We start from the raw sequence: 21,155 nt of genomic DNA, 5'->3' as shown, positions 1-21,155 counted from the left end.
ACTACTCATTAATTTCCTAAATCAAGCAACAAAAATAAAATTTCAGTTGAGGATCCTAGCTGGAAAAGTTGCTTAGAAAAGGAGGAAAAATATTTTCCTGAGGAGAAAATCAAGTATTGATTTCTTTGAGGCCTCCTGCCCCCAAATACATCCTTTGTTTGATGTGGTTTTGGGGTTTTTGGAAGTACCTCTGTGGGATCACTAGGCTTGTGGATTCTCTTGTGCACTAAATTGATCCTTAGAGGATAAATGCTGTAAAGCAGAACTCGCCTGACAGGATGGATTTGAAACCCTCTATTATCTACCCCATCTCCTTAAAAAAAAAAAAAGCTTTCCAGTCTCAAAATACTCACAGCATCTTTAAAGATGGCTTTTTAATGAGGTGAAAGGGTTTTCCTTTGACATCTGAGTTCACAATTCACACATTCACCTAGTGCCCCACCCTCCTTTGGTGCTTTTATTTGTCATTTGCTGAGTGCCCCTGTCCCATTCCCAACGCAGCTTTCCAAGAACACGAAAGCAGACGCGATGGTCAAGGATCTCTATGTGGAGAACGCGCAGCTGCTGAAGGCTCTGGAGGTGACGGAGCAGCGGCAGAAAACTGCGGAGAGGAAGAATTATTTACTGGAAGAGAAAATTGCCAACCTCAACAGAATAGTGAAGAACTTGGCATCGCCCTCCTTCAGCCCGGTGTCAGAGATAAGGTCATAGCAAAGCTGTTCCGTGCGTCACAGCCCCGTGCACTTTACTGAAATGGGACTACTTCAGCTTCTCACTGTGTTGCCTTCTTTTATTGTATGAGTTTTACTTACAAATGCCTCCCAGGAGAGCTAATTTCCCAACTGGACACTGCCAAATGAGGATTTTGTTGGTTCTCAAACTGGTTTTCTCCTAAGTTTTGCCTAAAGGTAATCATCGCTATGTAAAAAACCCCGAACATTTGTTTTTCTAGGTTAACTTATTTTGATGCCTTGGGTTTCATTTAAAGTCTAAATTCTGAATTTCCTGTACTGGATCATCTAGATTGAAGCCAAGGCCTAAAGCAGCAAACTCAAATTATTGAACTGAAAACTTCACAATATTTTCAGCTTTCTAAAATACTTCATGCTCCAAACCTAGAAATGCTGATGGGTCAGTCTTCATCACTGTCAGTAGAAATGTTGCTGAAGGCAAGACTTTCCTGGTATGGTCTGTGTCCTGTAAACTGATTCTGGCTTCCTAATTATTCATGGGGTTATTCTTCATGGCTGTTTCTCTGCAGAGCTCAGAAATAGAGGTTTATTTAAAATACATAACTAGACTACTGCCTCCAACTAAGTGGGACAGTATTTCAGCTGAAGAAATTTCCCAGCTAGCAAATAAAGACTTATTTTTCTTTAAGCTGTGCTGCCAGACAGCTCTGAGTTATAGAGGCCTTACTGGTTTTGTGTATGGAAAGAAGTTATACTAAACCAAGGAAGAATCACTCAACAGAAGCAAAGAGGGGGAGTTTTGTTTATGTGATTTGTAAATTCAGTAAAGCAGTGCAGTGTATTTATTAAACAGCTGGCAGAAGAATGAAGAGGGGCACTTGGATGATTCTCTCAGTGGGATCCTGTTGTTGGAATCCTCACGAACGTGGAGCTTTGCCATGAATGCAGCATCTGCTTTGACCTGAGGAATCGTTTGGAAAAGTCTTGTCTTTTGTTTTAATCCTAGAACAGGATCTGTCATTAATTGTGAAGAAACACATGCAGTGTGGTTATGAAGAACTCAGGGAGTAACAGCCTAAATCAGCTTCCTTCAGCTCTAGATGTGGGTATTAAAGTCAGTAGAGGGAGATAAACACGTTAGGGAAAGCAGGATAAACCAAATTGGATTTGGGGTGAGTATTACCTGGGTGCTCCTTCCCCAGCCTGCAGAGGAGCAGCGAGGTTTGCAATGAGAGGTGGTACCTCCTCTTGGATCAGTCGAGGAGGCTGGGAGAATGCAGATTTTTTGGGAACACCTTCTTTACAGAGGGGTTTGGCAGAGCAAGCAGCTGGATAAGAGCCTGTCTGCTCAAGGGTTTGTTGTTAACCATCCCGCTCTCCCTCAGACCAGTTAGACACAATTAAACACTGTAAATCAAACTGGGGACGGGGGCCATGCTGAAATACTTGAAACTGGACCTCTTTAAATACACGTGATTGAGGAGGGGGAGGAAGAGGTGTTTTGTCTCAGACACCACTGGCAAGGTGATAATTCTGTCAGGAGCCAAAAGTCCTGCAGAAACTGGGGTAACACTGCCTGCAAGCTGTGGAGGACCCTCTGGAAAATGAGTTTGACTGTGGACTGATGTGGCTGTAGAGGATGTTCCCTGTGTCTCTGGGGTTACTTACCGATTTTGGAGGGTTTATGGACTGAATTAGACGCAGGGTGTGACCCTTTCCTCCTTCTTTCCCTCCTCCATTGCTTTGTGCAGGCAACAAAGTGGAAATGGAAATAGAATCATGGAAGAATCATGTCAGAGCATCACACCGTCCTAAATTATTTCACTGCTGTGCTCTTCTAAATGCATGCTGTGGAGATTTCTCCACGTCATCCCAAATTCAAGGATTTACAGATTTTTCAGAGGCTGCAAAAATCTTTTCACAAATTGGAAATGTCTCAGATTGATCGAAATCTCAGGGTGTAAAAAGCTGGAGTAGTGATTTCTTGTTACTTCTGCTATTAATCACCACATGGTCTGAGTTATAATAAATCTCTGTGTGGGTACCAGGGCTGTGTGTTTGCAAAGTGGGAACAGAGCACATCCTAAACCCATTTTGCTGTGGAAATTAGCAAAATTCCAAAATACTTCCAGGAAGCAAAAGAAATGAAGTTCAGAACTGTATTTGCAAAAAATATTATTATCTAGTACATTTTAATGCTACTTCATACCTTGACCTTGATTTACTTCTGTCTGTGACCAAAGTTTAAAAGGAAGGAATGAATATTTCGCTTAAATTATTGTGCAATTACTCTCACATTGCTCAATTGTAAAAGCTGGACTACTTAACTAATTCTTTTAATCTCCTGGCAGTTACCAGGCTTTTATAAACCAAACATACAGTCATTGCTAGAGCACAGCACCAAAAAGGGAGAAGGGCAGAAACAGGGAAATGGGACTTTTGGCTTTTCCTTTTCTCCCCTATCCTACCTTGCTCTACTTCTCTTTCACTAAACTTCAAAAAAACCCAACTTATCTACAGGAGAGAGGAGGAGGAAAATGTCCTATTGGTAAATATTTTTGAGGCAAGCCTCCAGTTTCAGTGGAATATTTGTGTGAATTAATTCTCAGAAGTGCCTTTAGCCTTCCTGTACTGTACTGGCTCGGCTGCTACAGGACAATTCAGGACAATCCCTTCCCAAAGGGAGGGATCCCAGAGAAAGGCAGTGCTGCTTCCAGACGGGTGTCACGTTGTTTCTTAATTCATTGTGTCAGCTCAGAAGAGAAGCAGCTGTTTTGCAAAGTCCAGGCTACTGAAAATAAGCATAGAAACACATAATTTATGAAGCATTAGCAGCGTTTTGTGCATGAATGTGTCTCCTATGCAGAATAGGCAAAAACCAAAGTATTTAATGTTATTGTTGCAGTCAAAAATCACTGAACTTTTAGGCCTTGTTTTTACAACAGGTCCTGCCATGTCAGATATGAGCTACTTCATTACCAGAAGGTGTTTTAAATGTTTTCATCTCTTACTTTATGAAACACTGTGAAAATAAAGGCACATAGACATTTCAGGTTGGGGGGTTTTGGAAGGGGACTGACCCCAAGTTAAATGTAGGTGTACGAAATTCATGCAGTTGAAGTGCTACTTGTCAATTCAGGATGATTTAAAAGTCTGTATCATGGCACATGCCCCAAGTAGTACTTTAAATACAAGGAAAATGGAATTGTTTGAATTCTGATTGGGGAAAGAAAAGGGATTGTAACATATTTCATTTTAGACAGGTTATGTGTTAGGTACAGCAGGGGGGAACAGTCTGGATCTATCAAGAGTGAAATCCTTTTGTTTACTTCCAGGAAATGCCATCCCTGTCACTCAGGTTTTCCATCATTTACCTGTTCAGTCTCCTGTTTGGTGTCATTTCATGAAAAACTACTTCTGTATAAATGAAAACAAATGTATATTTTTTTTTTCTGTTGAATTTGTTTTGTTCTGGTGTAATATATTGTCCTGAGAACATCATGTAAAACTGAGAGATGAAGCAACTTACACATTATTTATAATGAGCAAAAAAAATACATTAATGTATGATGCATACTTGTGTCTTTTGTTTTTTATCCAACATCAAAATCATAGAATAATTTGGGTTGGGAGGGACCTAAAACCCATCCAGTTCCATTCCCTGCTATGGGCAGGGACACCTTCCACTGTCCCAGGTTGTTCCAAGCCCCGTCCAACCTGGCCTTGCACATTCCAGGGATCCAGGGGCAGCTGCCAGCTTTCTTCCCATGGATGTTGTAAATATTTCAAGTAGTATCTGCAAATTTGTCAGAGGCATACACACTAATAAAAAGGACTGTTTGACAGCTCTGAGAAGCAGTTTCTTCCATTATGAAAGTATGACATTTAGTAAAAAACTGACAGGGAGTGAACACATCTTGGCATATGTTCTGCTGAAGTTGCATCCCTGCTCTTCACCTTTATATGGAAAGTATTGTGGGCTTGTTGCAAGCCTTTCACAGAATCATGGAATGGGAAAGGCTGGAGGGGACCACAGTGGGCTCCTGGTCCAACCTCCCTGGTCAAGCACTGCTGTGTCCAGTTCTGGGCTCCTCACAAGAAGACACTGAGGGGCTGGAGTGTGTCCAGAGAAGGGAACGGAGCTGGGGAAGGGTCTGAAGCACCAGGAGCGGCTGAGGGAGCTGGGAAAGGGGCTCAGGCTGGAGCAAAGGAGGCTCAGGGGGGACCTTGTGGCTCTGCACAAGTCCCTGACAGGAGGGGGCAGCCGGGGGGGTCGGGCTCTGCTCCCAAAGGACAAGAGGAAACGGCCTCAAGCAGTGCTAGGGGAGGTTTGGATTGGATATTAGGGAAAATTTCTCCATGGAAAGGGTTATCAGGTAATGGAAGGGGCTGCCCGGGGAGGTGTTGGAGTGCCCATCCCTGGAGGTGTCCAGGGGAGCACCGGACCGTGGCACTCAGCGCTCCGGGATGGCTGACGAGGTGGGAATCGGTCACAGGTTGGAATCGATGGCCTGGGAGGGCTTTTCCAACCTAAACGATTCGGTGGTTCTGTCACTGTGATTTTGTCCCTCTGTTACTCCAGGATCTCTGTTTTTCCGGGATCTCTGTCATTCCGGGAATTCCAGCTATCCCGGCATTTCTGCTCTCCCGGGCTCCCGCCGCTCCCTGAGGGGCCGCGCCCTCCCCGCCGCGCGGGGGCGCTGTGGCCGCGCCCCTCCCCTGCGCTGCCCCGCGGCCGGCCCGGAGGGCGGCGGCCGCCGCCTTCCCACAACCCCCCGCGCGCCCGCCGCGTCCCCTCAGCGACCCCCGGCCCGGCCCCATCCCGATCCCGATCCCAACCCCGCTCCTGGTCCCGGCCCGGCCCCCGGGGGCGGCCGGACCCCCCCCCCCCGCCTGCGGAGCGGGGAGCGGCGCCGGGCATGCGGGCGGTGGCAGCGGGCCGGGAGGTGGGATGCTGTCGCGGAAGAAGACGCGGACGGAGCTCTCCAAGCCGGGCGAGGTGCAGGGGAAGTACGTGAAGAAGGAGACGAGCCCGCTGCTGCGGAGTGAGTATCGGGGGGACCGGGCGACACCGGCGCGGGGCTCCGGGGGGCGCGGCCCGAGGCCTTTGTGTGCGGCCGGTACGGGTCTGGCGGGCCCTGGAGCTGCGCGGCCTTGGCGGGGTGAGGGGGCCTCATCCCTGTGGGTGTATGTGGGGGTTATTCCTCCCTGTAAATGTGTGTTTAATCATGCTGTGAGCTCTGGGAGATAACAGAGGGAAGTTAAAACTGAAAGGAAGCCCGACTTTCAAAGCGAGCTCTGCACGCGTTGTGCCACCGGGTGCTCAGCGTGCCCAAACTTGGTGGGTTTCTGTATTTTCTCGGTCCTGGGTTCCTCCGTTTTAGCAGGCCGGGGTTCAGACAGTCTCCAGGCATTGTTTTTACATGAACCGAAGTGATCGTAAGGTCAGGTTGGATGAGGCTTGGAGCAACCTGGGATAGTGGAGGTGTCCCTGTAGCACGGCTTGGAGCTGGGTGAGCTTCGGGGCACCGTTCCAGCCCAAAGCAATCTGCGATTCCGTGATTCCGTGACCCCGCGCTCTTTCCAGAATGGAGTGGTTGTGTTCCCGATCTGGGCGCTGTGGAATGAGATAACTGTCCCGCCAGGCAGTTGCATAAAATCCCTGCGGAAGCAAACGCTCCAGGTCCTAGCCATGACTCAGCCTGGTGAGGTCACCTGGGATGCAGGGATCTTCCCGTGGCTCTGATGCCACAGCCCTGTGCTCCCAGGGCTGGACCCAACAAATACACACTGAAAGTGCACTTAGGTTTGGTTTTGTTGGTCTTTGAAGACAACCCGAGACTGAAATGGGTTTGTTTACACAATAAATAATTGGATTGATTGCTGACACCTTCTGGGGTGCACCAGATTTTAACCATAAATTGTAAGAGTTTATTAATAAGGAGTAATTAATAATAGGCATAATCTCATTCTATATGAAAGTTATGATTTGTATTGACTTACCTGGCAGGAAACTACTTATTTATATCATGTTGAAAGTAAAAGTAGGGAGAGGAGGGATGTTTCACTTACTGAAAGGAGGCAGTGAAATTGTAAAGGGGAAAGTGAAATATCTCTGTGATAATTTGAGAACTTAACGTCTATGGAATGACAGCATTTTTCTGGCTGAACTTTGTGACTCTGGGATTAGGGGGGGTAGTGTGAATTCTGTTTCTGTTTCTGTTCTGAATTCCTGTGGGCATTAACATCTTGTCATTCCCAGTTATGGACAGCATTCCCAATGAAGCAGTAACCAGGATATTTGGATTTTCTTGACCCTTCTCATAGAGAGATACGAACCCTGACTGATGTAGCCACAACACAGTGTGGGTGGTTTGGGGTTTTTTTCACTTGTGTGGGTTTTTTTGATGGGTTTGGGGTTGGTTTGTTTGTTGTAGCTGCAGTTCTCCTGGCAGAACTGCTCTGTCCTGGCACCAATCTGTTGCTGTTGTGGGGTGTGCTGGTTTCTGCTGCACCAGGACACTCTGCAGCATTCCCATCACATTTACATAGGCAGTAGAGGTGCCTTGAGTGTGTTCTGCACGTGAATTTCTCAGTTTCAGGGTGTAAATCACCGTGGCCGCTCAGATACTGTATAGGCAGAATTCTTACTTCTCCTCCATGCTCTCTATCAGATCTGATGCCTTCATTTATCCGTCACGGTCCGACCATTCCAAGACGAACTGATATCTGCCCTCCCGACTCCACATCCTCTGCCTACCCGCCGGGGGGAGATGGAATTGTTTCCAGGAACCAGAGCTTCCTCCGAACTCCGGTGCAGAGGCCACCTCACGAAATAATGAGGCGAGAAAGCAACAGACTGTCTGCACCTTCCTACCTTGCCAGGAGTTTGGCTGAGGTCCCGAGGGAATACGGCTCCTCCTCGCAGTCCTTCCTCTCCGAAGCCAGTCCCGGGCTGGAGAACGGCGACGCCGGAGCCCGGGGCTATTACTATGATCATTTCTACGATGCCCAGAGGAGACGTCAGCTGAACGACCGCCTGCACGAGGACTACAGGTATTATGAACACAACAGTGATCTTTTCCAGAGGATGTCCCAGAACCATGGGAGGCACACTTCAGGTAAGGATTCGTTGTTGCTTTTGTTAAAAATACGGTTTTGGTTGAGAGTTCGGGTGCAGAGGTGTGTCTGGATGATCAGGATCGTGTTTGAGGTGTGTAGGACAGAGCTGCTTTTTCATGGCATTTCTGGGATCTAAATAATTAGAATTGAGAGTTTGATCACACATACCCAGAAAGGAAAAACAGACTTAAACCAGGATTATTTTACTAAGTAAACTGAGTAAGGTCAAGCAAGTTTGGGTTTTTTAATGCCAGGCATATGTACATCTCCTCTGCACATCATTTGCTGGCTAGCAAGGAATTTTATTCATTGAGGGACATCTCCTATTTTCATGCTGTAGAGAATTAACAAACAGCTCTAAATTATATTGCAGCATTATTATTATTATTGTTATTATCATTAAATTTTAATTATCATCTTATTATTTAATTTCATTGTTTGGATTTGACCTCAATAATTAAAATAATTTCCTATAAATAGTAAAAGGGAGAAATGACTGCTTTGTGTAATTAGCAAATTGGCATCTAATTAGTGCTGAAATTGACTTCCTAGTCCTTGCCTCCTTTCCTTTAGCTTTTAAAATTGTTTGTAAATATGCCTCTTCCCCCCTTACTTTGACTGCAACTTGCCTTTGTTTTCTAAAACAGAACAGCATAAGAAAGAAGAATCCATTAAATATTATTTTTCTGAAATACTTAGTTCTGTATTTGATATTACAAAACCTATGCCCAAGGAGGAGTTTGAAACAAACATTTCAAACCTGTAAATAATGTACCTTCAATATGAAATTCGTTGTCACTTATAATCTGTAAACAAGATAGCAATTGGTGTCTAATAAAATAAACCTCCTGTCTAGAAAAATAAATCTGCGGGGCAGAACATCAACTTTTAATGCTACTGACCTCGTGTGTGGGATTAGAACCTGTCAGTGCTTTTGTTTTCTTCAGCACAGAAATACTTCCATGAAAAATGGAAACTCCAGCAGGGAAATTCTGAAATGATGGTGTTTAAGGCCTGCTACTTCAATCCTCCTTTTATTTTGTTAAATGTTAATATATGTGATCTACTTGGATTTTGTGTGCAAACCATCCACCTCTGCCAGTTGATGCTCATCCAACAGTCATTAAACATTTACCTGGTCCAGGTAACAAGCACCTAGTAGTGTGTGCTGGGATATTTTAGGGAGGAGAGGCAGGAGGGGAGGATTTCTCAAACCAATCCATCAATTTAACCTTCAGAATTACCACAGTAGCTGTGTCTGCTGAGGAGATTTCCAGAAATGAAGCTGTAGCTTGGAAGTGGAGGTTAATATATCAAATTTTTAAAAGAAGGGCTCCACAGCCATATTTTTCTCAACTGTAGCAACATCTTCCTAAATAGATTTTTTTTTTCCTGCTCTTTGTTGACCTGTGCCCTCTTAGCCCTGGAAATCATAAAGAAGCTGCTCCTGTTTGCTTGGTTTTGTCATTCATTTTCGTACTTTAACATTTAATAGTTTGAACAAATTCTACACAGGTTTGTGATGGGTGAGTATTTAATGTCATGCACTTGTAGGGAGAGACAAAGGTGAGCCTTTCAACTGCCAATATTTTCCCTTTCCTCAGTTTTTTTTCATCTCCATATGAACTCTTAAAATCCTCTTTTCCTTTTTCTTAAAGAATTATGTGGCCCAAAAAAAGAAAATTTTAGATTTTGTTAACTTCCTTCATCTCACTGTTAAGCTTCTTTTTATTTGAACCTTCCATTGCCTTCAGACCTTCAGTGTTTTCCTTGAGTTACCCAAATCTCTCTGTAATTCCTTGTTTCTTTTTCTTGCATTTCCAGAATACTGAGCCTGTTGCTTTCACTGTCTTTGTCTAAATTAACTTTTTCTTTACACATCCCCATTGGTGTTTCTCTTCATTGAGATAATTGATGGCAAAATTGCCTAATGCCTGCAGTTCCGAATGAAAAGTCTGTTTATTAGCTGGAGTTTGTAAATGCTGCCTTCTCCCCTTTCCCTCCTCTCCCAGCCTCCCTCTAAAGGTCCCCTTGGCCAGTTCTGGTGTGGTGTGGGTGGATTCCCAAGGAGATGTTGCCTGGTGAACACAAGGTGTTCTTGCTTTGATGATATTTCATGGTGGTCACACTGAGATGATTTTTGGGAAGCTGCAGTCTGGAGGTGAAGAAGTGCCTGTGAATTTCAGCTTTCATTCAAAATCAAGATTCTCCTCTTTGTAATTTGGAGAGAAGTTCAAAACATTCCTACCGAGATCTTCAAAGTGTTCAGCCACGTCTTTAGGGAAGCCCTGTGGTTTTTCAGCAGTTGATGTTTTAGCAGTGCCATGTCCTTCCATAGGCATTTCTCCTTGAAGTCATGTTTTCTCTCTCATTGTGATTCACTTCTACCATGTCCTCCTTTCCATATTTTCATTAAATTTGTTTCTAATTAGCAATTCAATGCTGCTGATTTTCCTGACCAGTGTTTTCAGTTGAGATACCTCCTAATTTTGTATGTTTAGCTACCTCTGTGGCATTTCTTAGATTTTTGATTTTTTTTTTTTTTATTAGTGTCCTTTTCAAACTTTTAATTCTAAGAGACTTTACCTGTCTTTCCTCGCCATCTCTTTCCTCTCTTCTAGGTTAAAGTTTTGGGGAGGTCTGTGGTTGAAGTTATACCTACAGTGTAGATTGGAACTAACTTGTAACCAAGACCTCAGAGTTATTTGTACCTGTGTGAGCGGTAAGCTGAAACATTCTTCTGTGTCTTCTGTGAAAATTGCTGAGCTTGAAATCACACTGTAAAGGCACTTTCTGGTGGTGGATTGTGATGAGTTCACTGGGATGTCACAGGAGAAAAACAGTCAACAGAGAATCCAGTGTGCTTTTGGTTCGTCTGTTAAGCTGTACCCCTTAAAAATTGCAAACTTGTTTAATGTAAGAGCAAAATAGATACAAATGATGGCATGAAACCCATTTAGAGCTGAAATAGCACTGGTTTTATTTTTCTGTGTGTACACTTCTCACATTTTTAAACAAATGGCAGTTCCTGCCCTGTTCTTCTTTTGTGCTGATTTTGCAGTAATTTTGCAGCATAATTCTTGAAGCTTTCAGAGTTCTTCCTGTCATTTCCTATTTGTGAGTTTGTGCTTGCTTGGAACACCCCATTCCCACCAACTAAAGTGGTGCTTGTGCTCAGGAAGTTCCTTCAGATGCTCTGGAGTGGGTTAGGAAGGCCTGGGACCTGCAGACCTGTCTAAACAGGACAGTTACTGGAACTTTGTGTTACTTTATTATTACTTACTCCTTCAAAATTAAACAGTTTGTTCATCTTCTCTTCCTGCTCTTCACCCCGCACTGATGAGGGGAAGGGAGAGGATTTTGGCATCTTCAAAAAAGGCTCTCAAGACAATTGGGCTAATTAAAGACAAATACTGTTTTGTAAGATTTGTTCTCCAGCACTTGGAAATTTGGGTGAAGCCACATGTGGGGAGTTCCTGGGCTCTGAAGTTTCTCTGCCAGCATCAGGGCATTTTCTACCCAAGTGAGGCTTTCTCCTGTGGTTTTACTCTTTCCCCTTTATGCTGGTGATGGGATTTCTCTCCTGTCCTTCTTACCTGAAGAGCTGCCCTTAGCTGGCCTGGAAATCTTTGCTCCAAAGGGCTTGGACTTCTTTCCAGGCAGGGTGCCCTCAGAGTAAAGCCCTTTTACTGAGCTGGGAAAGCACTGACATCACTTCCAGTTCCTTTGTTCCTTCCCAAAGGAACAAACCAAACACAGTTTCCTTGAGTGAAGAACACACTACAGATTATTCTCACTTGTGACTTTATTGGCTTCAATTACATTTTTAAGAGAAAGAACTCCTTGCATTGATAAAGTGCATTGCAATGTGGTGCTCAAAGGTAATTAATTCAAGATTTTAAGTTGAAGATTTTAGAAATGGAAGGAAAATTAAAGCCTCAAATAATTTTAATATTGATGTTCCTTAAAAGTAACAGCTGAACCAAAAAATACCCCATATTATATTATATTATATTATATTATATTATATTATATTATATTATATTATATTATATTATATTATATTATATTATATTCAGAATTTCCAAATGAGGCTTGACAAGCTCAAAAGAGACATTTTGAAAAGGTTTTACAAATGCATACATTTAAATTAACTGTTGACGATCCTTGAGGTTTGATAATGCCACTCCAGAGAGTGCTCATCCTTAAGCAGAGGAAAGGAAACATTTGGAAAAAGTGGATAATTTAAGCAACTGTGTTCCTTGGGAAAGCAGGAAGAATGAGGATTTCTGTCTTGTTACAGCTAAAAGAGTGTGTGAGCAAAAAAGTCCTGAGAGTTACAATGAATCAGTGTATCTTGTGGTAGGGATCATGTCCTCCATGCCAGGAAAACCCCAGGTTTTACACTGGATGTTTGTATAAAAACTGTTCAGGTTTTATATTTGGGATACATAAATCTGGTGCCAGCCCATAATCCAGGGAATATCCCTGGTGCTTGCAGGAAAATCCTGTGTGGAGCTTTGGGCTGCTGTGAAAATGCTTTAGAGCTCAGACTTTACCTGGAATTTAAATACAGAAAATGTCATTCCTGGCAATTTGCCATGGAAAAGGCAGTGTTCACAGTCCATGGATTTAGGCTGTCTTGGAACTTTCTTCTTTGGGTTATACTTTGGAAAAGGTCACATAGGAATTTACTCTTCCAAGTGTTGTTTGGTCTTATTGTTGATACTTACAGGTATATTTATATATATTAAAAAGTTGATTTTCCTCTTCTCTTACTGTTCAGAACTATAGGAGGAGCTTTTTCTCTTAGTGTGTATCCATTCTCCCACAAAGGAACAGCTGAGATTTATCAGGAAAGCCAACAGACAATTTCTTTTGATCTCTAAAAAAGAATTTTATATGAGAAAATGTCTAAATTGCACTAATTGTTGATTTTCATGCCACACTGGGTTGAAGGCTTTATGGCCCTATCAATATCAACATCTTAAAACTTCCAACACAGAGAATATTCCAATATAATCTGTGATTTAAGGGAAAAAATGATAGTTAAAACCATCAGTTTATAAGTCTAGACTTTGATTTCACATTCATAGAACACTGTTCAAAACTGGTTATTTCTACATCTGTATAAATTTATTTTAATGGCTCTGCTATTAGAATGGCTCTGTTATGGTATGGCTCTGCTTCTTCATGTATGAAATCAACGTGGCAAAAGGAATGGAAAAAAACATTTATGGCCTGGTGTTACTTTCGTTCTTTGCATCTTGGAAATTAAAAATAAGCTGGCATTGGGAGAATCCATGTGTCAGGAGAACGTGGTGGTGCAGAGGTTGGCACCTCTTCCAGCTGTTGGGAAGCATTAACCTTTACCCCAAGGAGTAAATATAAATATCTATGGATTTGAGGCCAGAATTTCAGGAGGAGGAACTGTAAGAAAAATACAGGGATATGCAGATTTTAACAGTAAACAGAAAAATACGGATTTTTTTTTTTCCCCCCTCAGTCAAGTTTGTGTTCAGATCTCCTGGCAGTGTTGATTTAACAGTCACTATTTACACATCCATGAAATTACAACCCAGAGGTTCAGTTAATTGGGGGAAATCCTGGATCTGTTTATCCCAAGCACTGCATTTTCAAGAAGCTGAAATGTTTGTATTTTGTCAGTGGCATGAAAACCAAACCAGTGCCTCCACTGTAGCAAGGGGCTGAACCAGCTTCCCTGCCCCAGTCCTTCCAAAGGTCAGGAAGCCTCCAGGATGTGTCTTTGGAATTAAGGTCTAGGTTGTTCAATCCTAATTAAAGATGGACACAGCCATCAGCTTCCCTTGATAATGCTGACAAATAGGTAAGTACTGAAACGAGGAAATCCTTTAAGGCCAAACAGCTCAGAACATGGTAATGCTGGAAAAAGATTTATGGATGAGGATAAAGCTTTAAAGAAACTCAGGAGGATGTTTTTGAGGGGGAGTTTAATTTATTTTTTATTTATCCAGTTGTTTTGGAGCCTTCCTGTAACTTTATTTTGGATTATTGTTATATTTTGTTAAGAAATAGCTCACCCAGATTTCAGGCTGTCATTTTAGATTAGAGAGACTCTGCGTTTCCCTTCTCTCAAAAAATAACCCCACAAAAATGTTATTCCTGAAAAAAAGAAGGAGGGGGTGTATTCCTGTCAGTAAATGTGTGAGGGGGTGATTTCTGACTTCTAAAAAAGTGGGAAAAGTGACTCCCAAATCCCTTCTGCTGGCTATGGAAAATAGTAACACACAAACTCTGGTGATAATGGGATTGAATAGATCTGTTTGGTTGTGGGATGAAAAGATAATTGGAATTGTCTTTAAAACCAGACAGTGTTTAACTGTAGAACTGTTTAACTGTGAGTGACTGGAGGGAATTACTTGAAATGAATTTTAAAAGAGAGTTGAATTTAGCCCAGCACATCCAGGACATAGCGAATTCCCAGGGATGGAAAGAACCTGCAGAATTCTTGATTATGTCACTTGGTTTTTGTGGTTGGGTGTCTTGGGGGTGGTTTTTATATGAGTTTTCTGTACTTGCTCATCTAGCTTTTATTTCACCCAGCTTCCTGAGTATCCCTAGGAAGGGATGGGAAAGGAGCTGTTCCTGTAGTCACGTCTCACCATCCAGCTGCTAATTTGTAAAAGCTCTCTGTGTGTTACAACAAATCACATAATTCAAAGTGCTACTGAGCAATCTCTTAAATTTAGTGACAGGTAAATCCCAATTGTGCTCTGTTTCCAGGGAAAAGGTGGGAATTTAATCAGCTACTGATTCCTGTCAGCTCTTGTACCCCCAACCCTGCTTGTCTCTCCTCTCTCCTTTTACCTTGTCCTGTTGCTGTTCTTGACTGGTTCACCTGAAAGGCTTTGTTGGGACTCAGTGATTTTTCTGGATGGTTTTCACTTCTGACTTTAACTAGAAAAAGAGCTGTGGGGGTTTTTTTTGTTGATAAATGAAGCAGCTGTAATAATTTATTAACAGAAATTAAAATTTCTGTAAATCTTGAACTAACCACTGATCTCCCTTTGTTGTAGGCATCGGGAGAGTTGCTGCTACATCTTTAGGAAACTTAACAAATCATAGTTCTGAAGATTTACCTCTTCCTCCTGGCTGGTCAGTGGACTGGACTATCCGAGGAAGGAAATACTACATAGATCACAACACGAACACAACCCACTGGAGCCACCCTCTGGAGCGGGAGGGGCTCCCGCCGGGCTGGGAGCGCGTGGAGTCCGCGGAATTCGGGGTCTACTACGTGGATCACATCAACAAAAGGGCTCAGTACAAACACCCCTGTGCTCCCAGGTGAGCCTCCCACCTTCCCTGCTCTGCCTGGGTTTCTTTGTCCACTTAGGGCAGTGGAGCTGGGTTTGGATCAAATACAAAAAATCCTTATTTTCAGCTTTGCTGGTTCTCAGTAAGGTTTTTAGAAAAAGTTGGGGGTTTGTCTCATGTTTCTGAAGTTTAGAAGCAGGATATTGCTCCTAAATCTAACAAAGCAGCTCTTCAGCTGTCAGTAAAACATCAGAGTTGCTGAGAACAGAATTGAAATGTAAACTGAAAGGAAGCTTGATCTGATGTTCCTGGAGATGCTCTGAACATGTGAAACATGAATTAAGTCTTGTCTGGAATTAAAATGGATATTTTAGCTACTCATAATTTCAAGGTAAAATAAAATTAATACACACCAAATCCAATATTAATTGTTAATACACACCAAATCTAACAGTTAATTGTTAATATTTAATTAACTGTTAATTTCTCCTGCTCAGTCTATTCTGCGGATACCCAGGAAGAGAAAGTTCTTCAGCTTGTGGCACAAACGATAAATAAATACATAGGGATACCTTTATATGGAATAACTCTGATCAGCTGCTGCCTGAATACATCTGTTCTAATACATTAACTGGTGGATTATATGAATCAATACTTTTAAGAACAGCTCCAGGGCTTTGTTGTGCTCTGGTGAGTGGGGCTGAGGTGAATTCTACCACAACAGCAGCAGCAGGTTGCTCAGTGCGGGCCAGCTGAGGCAACGCCCCGTGTGAGGTTGCACACCAGCCTTTGCACTAATTAATGTCTGTGTAATGTTAATAACTCCATGATTGCAGTGGAGGTGACGCTTGTCCCTGTCCCTTGCAGCGTTCCCCGTTACGATCAGCCGCCCCCCGTGTCCTACCAGCCGCAGCCCGCGGAGAGGAGCCAACCCCTGCTGGTCCCTGCCAACCCCTACCACAGTGCTGAGATCCCTGACTGGCTGCAGGTCTATGCCAGGGCTCCTGTCAAGTGAGATTCTGCCTTTTTTTCTTCTGCATTTCACACTGAAAGTGAAAAAAAATTTGGATTTCCACGACTGACAGTGGAGCTTGTGGAGTATCTGGTTTTTAGCTGCATCAGGGCTGAGGTTGACAGCCTGAGGGAGTTGTACCAAATGTTTACCACATTAATTTGCTTTGTTTCAGGCATTACTTGAAGTGATCACTTCTTGCAGCTCACACAACTTGCAGAAAGCTCTGTCAGAGAGTGAAGGATGTGTTTTGCTTTCAGAGTATTTACAAGAGCAGTACCGCGTGCTCAGAAAATATGTGAAACATTTTTAGGGTGTAACTTCCTCATGTCTCTTATATTTCTTTTTAAACAGCACAGCTTTTCCTTCACCCTTAAGAATTTTAAATCATAGAATCATGAAATGGTTTGGGTTGGAAGGGAAGTTAAAAAATATCCCATTCCAACTCCTGCCATGGGCAGGGACACCTCCCACTATCCCACGGTGCTCCAAGCCCTGGCCAACCTGGCCTGGAACATTCCAGGGATCCAGGGGCAGCCACAGCTGCTCTGGGCACCCTGTGCCAGGGCCTCCCCACCCTCACAGGGAACAATTTCTTCCTGATAGCCAACCTAAATTTATAAAGCCATTCCCCTTGTCCTTCCCTCCATCCCTGGCCCAAAGTCCCTTTCCAGCTCCCTTGGAGCCCCTTTAGGCCCTGGAAGGCCAAATACAGGCTGACATCTATATTTCTATTCCTATATTTCTGTTCAAGAAATTGAATTAAAAACTAAGTGGTAATAAAAAGTCATTTTGTCACATAAACTGCTACAGGAACAGGGAGTTTCCTCCAAAAAAAAGGTTTGAGTCAGCATAAACAAATGAGATTTTCTAATGGGTGCAAGCTCTGCAGAACAGTTACACTGAATAGAAAGCAATAAAACCCCAAATATGGTTTAATAATTATTAAATCATGTACTATTTGTAGGGAGAATATGGGGAAACTCAGTTTTACAGCAGCGAGGCCAGTCTGGAATTGCAAATTCAGGCTGAGATGTGACTCCCACTAAAAAAATTTCCCTATTTTTATTACCTGCTTCTAGTAACTACAGTTTGAATGAGTTCTATTACTTCTTGTGACTGCTGGGTTTGCCAGCAGCCCATAAAGATTTAAATTGCCCTAAAATCCCCCAGTTCACTGAGGCTCCACACTTAGTTCCTGTAGCCTGTAGGATTTGTTCCCTAGAAATACTTCCAGTTTTTGCCTGCAGCTGCATTTTTTTATTTAGCTCTTTGGCACATCCAGACAATGTAATTTTAAATAGTTCAGTCTGTGTTGTGTGGATTCTTTCGGATATTTGTCTTCAAACTTGAGAAAGAAATATAAGACAAACAATTACTCAGGGATTTCTTTCTATCAAGTAGGCTGAGACAAGGTTTTAATTATCAGCACAGTTTTGCACTGAAATAATTTGGTTTATTTTCTTACGGTTTCTTACTTAGCCCTGGCACTGTAAATCCATGTAGCTGTAAAGCCCAGTTGTTTTTGTTGAGAAAAGTAGATCATTATGGCAAAAATAGGGAATATTAGGGGTTTTTCCAACAAATTTCTCTAGAGGAAAAGAATTAGGGTTAGAAAAAGCTTAATAGAGAGTCCAGTGTTAGCCAAAATAGTCCCTACTTTATAGGGAAAAATTCCTGGCTGGGAGGGTGGGCAGGCCCTGGCTCAGGGTGCCCAGAGCAGCTGTGGCTGCCCCTGGATCCCTGGCAGTGCCCAAGGCCAGGCTGGACATTGGGGCTGGGAGCAGCCTGGGACAGTGGGAGGTGTCCCTGCCATGGCAGGGATGGCACTGGATGGGCTTTGAGGTCCCTTCCAGCCCAAACCTGTCCAGTATCAAGGAATTTTTGCTCCCTTGAGGAATCCTTTTCCCCTCTCCTGGCATCTCTGGGGTTTTGTTTGGAGAGCCCGAGTGCAGCTCTCGGAGTCTCACGCTGCCGTCAAGACTCCAAACTTGATCTTAACCCTTGGCTCAACTCTCAAATGGGATCTTTCTCCCTCTTCAGGTATCCCAGTCTGGGAGCTGTTCCCACAGTGGCATGAGGGTGAGGACCCCAAAATTCCTTCCTTGCAGAGATCACATGGTTCAGGTTCTTCCCCACCTCTTTTGGAGCTGGGATCCGAAGGCAGGACTTTGTTCTTCCAGCCCTACCCAACTGTAGGCTGTCGAGATTCAGGGCAAATCAGCGTCTCTTGTGTTGACACCGTCCTGGTTTGTATTAAATCCTTGGTATCCACTGGGAAAAGCCCAGGGCATGGGATATTCTGGCTGCCTGCTCTGTTCTAGTAACCTCCTGTTTCTCAGCCAGGGGTTTATTTGGCTCCTCATGAGTGGGAAAGGAGAGAGAGGGAAAGGTGTTGTTCCTGTGATCTCAACAATCCCAAGGTGCTCCCAAAGGTGGCTGTACCTGGAAACCTTCAAACCCCTCTTTGTCAATACAGAGCTCAAACTCCAAACAGCTGCAATTTGTTACTTCTCTTTTTTTGGGGGAGAAAACTGATTTTAGCAGTGCAGCCCTGTCAGGATTAGGTGTAACTTCAGTACAGCAGCTGTTCTTTAGGAAGTTTATAGAAGCTGTGCTCAGTTTTAGTTAAATTCTTAAAATTCCTCAGAGCCTCTTTGGAAGTCACCTGCACGTCCTGGTGCTTCTCTCATGCCTCTGGAATGTGACCTTTCAGTGGGGAATGCAGTTTATTTCCATAAATTCACTGGTATTTCAGCTTCAGCCTTCACTCAGGTGAATCCATCTTCTCCTGTGCCTCAGCTGCACCAAATAATTCCGTTATTCCATGAGTTTCTCCTGTTCCGTAATAATCAGAGCAGTCAGCTCCCTATTTCCAAGCTAAGCAAATCAAGATTGTGAGTGGATTGTAATGAGGGAAAAGCAGGAAAGGAGGGTGGAACCACATCAGGGCTTGCATTAAATATTTATTGTAGATTATTGCTGCTAATTAACCAAGAGGGGTTAATTGGAGAGGTTAAGCAGCCAAGAACACTCGTTACAGCTGGATTGGGAACAGTTGGTTGGGAGGGAAGGCTGGCACTGCCCCCATCCCCTGGGAGGTACCTGCTGAGCTGCTGGAAGAATTCACTTTTCTGTGTTACTCTGATTTTAACAGATGTTTTACGGTAAATGTTCCAGGTGTCTTGTGAATGGAAATGCTGTTCAATGCTTCCAAAATGCATTTCCATAGAATTCCAGAATGGTTTGGGTTGGAAAGGGCCTTAAAAACCATCCCATCCCACCCCTTCCACTATCCCAGGCTGCTCCAAACTCCATCCAACCTGGCTTTGGACACTGCCAGGGATCCAGGGGCAGCCACAGCTTCTCTGGGCACCCTGTGCCAGGGCCTGCCCACCTTCCCAGCCAGGAATTCCTTCCCAATCTCCCATCCAGCCCTGCCCTCTGGCACTGGGAAGCCATTCCCTGGCTCCTGTCCCTCCATCCCTTGTCCCCAGTCCCTCTCCAGCTCTCCTGGAGCCCCTTTAGGCCCTGCAAGGGGCTCTGATCCCTCCCTGGAGCCGTCTCCTCTCCAGGTGAACACCCCCAGCTCCCCCAGGCCGTGTTTTCCTCTGGTTTATTCTGGTCAGTTAAGGGGATCTCCTGTATTCCTGGAGGTTTTTGGTGTGTTAGCTGGGACTGTGCCATTTCCCTGTGATGTTTCTCCAGCTCATTTCCACTCCCAACTCCTCATTTTTGTGTCAACCACGTAAACCAGGCTAATTCAGATTTGCTCAAGAACCAGCCTGGAGAAACCTCTCTGCTCTCCCCCCAGGTACGACCACATCCTGAAGTGGGAGCTGTTCCAGCTGGCCGACCTGGACACGTACCAGGGGATGCTGAAGCTGCTGTTCATGAAGGAGCTGGAGCGCATCGTGAAGCTGTACGAGGCCTACAGGCAGGCGCTGCTCACCGAGCTGGAGCACCGGCAGCAGCGGCAGCAGTGGTACGCGCAGCAGCACGGCACCAACTACTGAGCTCCAGCCAGCTCTGCCAGGTTCTTCTCACACCCACAAACAAACTCTCAAAGGAAAAGTGCTTTTGTTGAAAAGGCAGCTTATTTTTTTGTTGACGTTGCACCTTTGTTATTATCCTCTTGAATATTTTTCTACATTTATTATGTGTTGTTTATAAAAGTGGAAATTGTTTGTTAATCTTTTTTTTCCGTACCGGGAGTAGTTTGTTATCCTGAGAAACCAGCAGTTTGATGGGTCCCCTGATCCTTGATCTCTTTCCTACCAGCCAGCTGCAGTATTAAAAGCTGGCTATGTATTTTTTAAGGGCAATAGATGCAACTGTCATGTCCTGGCTTCCAAACGTTGTCCAAATCCAGATGCCTCGTTCGGGGTATTTCCCTTGGGATTTGGGATCCCTCTCCTGAGAGAGCTCTGCTCTTTGTTTACAGCTTTAATGTACAGAACACCAACCCTGGGCCTGTTCAGTCCCACCAGGAGCTGATTTCACCCTTCGGATCCGAGCGCTTCACTGAAGTGAAGCCTGAGTTGCCTTATTTTTTACTTTAGCTCATTAGTACTCCAGACTTACTCCTAATTTTCACACAGATTACTCAGAGGGGGAACACTTGTACCTTCCTAAAGACCAAGATCTCTAAGCAGAGTGGTTTTGATCCTGCATTTCCCAAAATCTGACCCGCTCCAGTGGAAAGGCAGTAGCTTTGTCTGACCCACTGTGCCACCCCACGGGGAAAATCAGGGATGTAACAGCAATTACTGGTTTTTTTAATGAGCTTTTGTCTTAAAGCTCCTCACTTGGGGAAATAAATTGTCCGGTTACCCTCTCCAGTAATTTCATTTGGTTCATTAATTGTCCTGATATGTTATTTATGGGTTCTTTTCAGTGCAATAAACACTGCAGACAAAAAAGTACATTTCTTGTAAATCCTATTAATTCAATAAAAATCATTTTGTTCGATGAACCAAGGGTTGTGTGACTGAGTTTGTGGCCTCTTAGAACATCAAATAAACCGTTCT

At 43.7% G+C, this 21,155-nt stretch overlaps 2 protein-coding genes across 5 annotated transcripts in view; both read left to right on the top strand.

Annotated features, from left to right (window-relative positions):
* Window positions 1-4,268, top strand: part of NIN (ninein) — a 60,835-nt gene extending 56,567 nt beyond the window's left edge. For all 4 annotated transcript variants that reach the window (XM_039552495.1, XM_039552494.1, XM_039552503.1 and 1 more), the window contains one exon: window positions 502-4,268. In XM_039552495.1, the coding sequence (XP_039408429.1) occupies window positions 502-711 (210 nt within the window). In that variant the 3' untranslated portion in view covers window positions 712-4,268. The remainder of the gene's footprint in view (window positions 1-501) is intronic.
* A 1,310-nt stretch (window positions 4,269-5,578) lies between these two features.
* Window positions 5,579-21,100, top strand: SAV1 (salvador family WW domain containing protein 1). The gene is made up of 5 exons (XM_039552133.1): window positions 5,579-5,737; window positions 7,367-7,813; window positions 14,873-15,143; window positions 15,981-16,124; window positions 19,940-21,100. The coding sequence occupies exons 1-5, from the start codon at window positions 5,644-5,646 to the stop codon at window positions 20,139-20,141; spliced, it is 1,158 nt and encodes a 385-aa protein (XP_039408067.1). The 5' UTR covers window positions 5,579-5,643; the 3' UTR covers window positions 20,142-21,100.
* The last annotated feature ends 55 nt before the right edge of the window (window positions 21,101-21,155 follow it).

The sequence above is a fragment of the Corvus cornix genome, chromosome 5, assembly GCF_000738735.6.
Source record: "Corvus cornix cornix isolate S_Up_H32 chromosome 5, ASM73873v5, whole genome shotgun sequence".
Classification (NCBI taxonomy): domain Eukaryota; kingdom Metazoa; phylum Chordata; class Aves; order Passeriformes; family Corvidae; genus Corvus; species Corvus cornix.
The sequence above is the reverse complement of the archived record's forward strand: the minus strand, read 5'-3'. Positions and strand labels throughout refer to the sequence as shown.

Bases quoted from the DNA above. Each gene is read 5' to 3' on its own strand.
- SAV1 (XM_039552133.1), top strand. From the start codon at position 5,644: ATGCTGTCGCGGAAGAAGACGCGGACGGAGCTCTCCAAGCCGGGCGAG. The intron at 5,738-7,366 runs GTGAGTATCGGG...GCTCTCTATCAG, and splicing joins GACGAGCCCGCTGCTGCGGA to ATCTGATGCCTTCATTTATC. The intron at 16,125-19,939 runs GTGAGATTCTGC...CTCTCCCCCCAG, and splicing joins TATGCCAGGGCTCCTGTCAA to GTACGACCACATCCTGAAGT.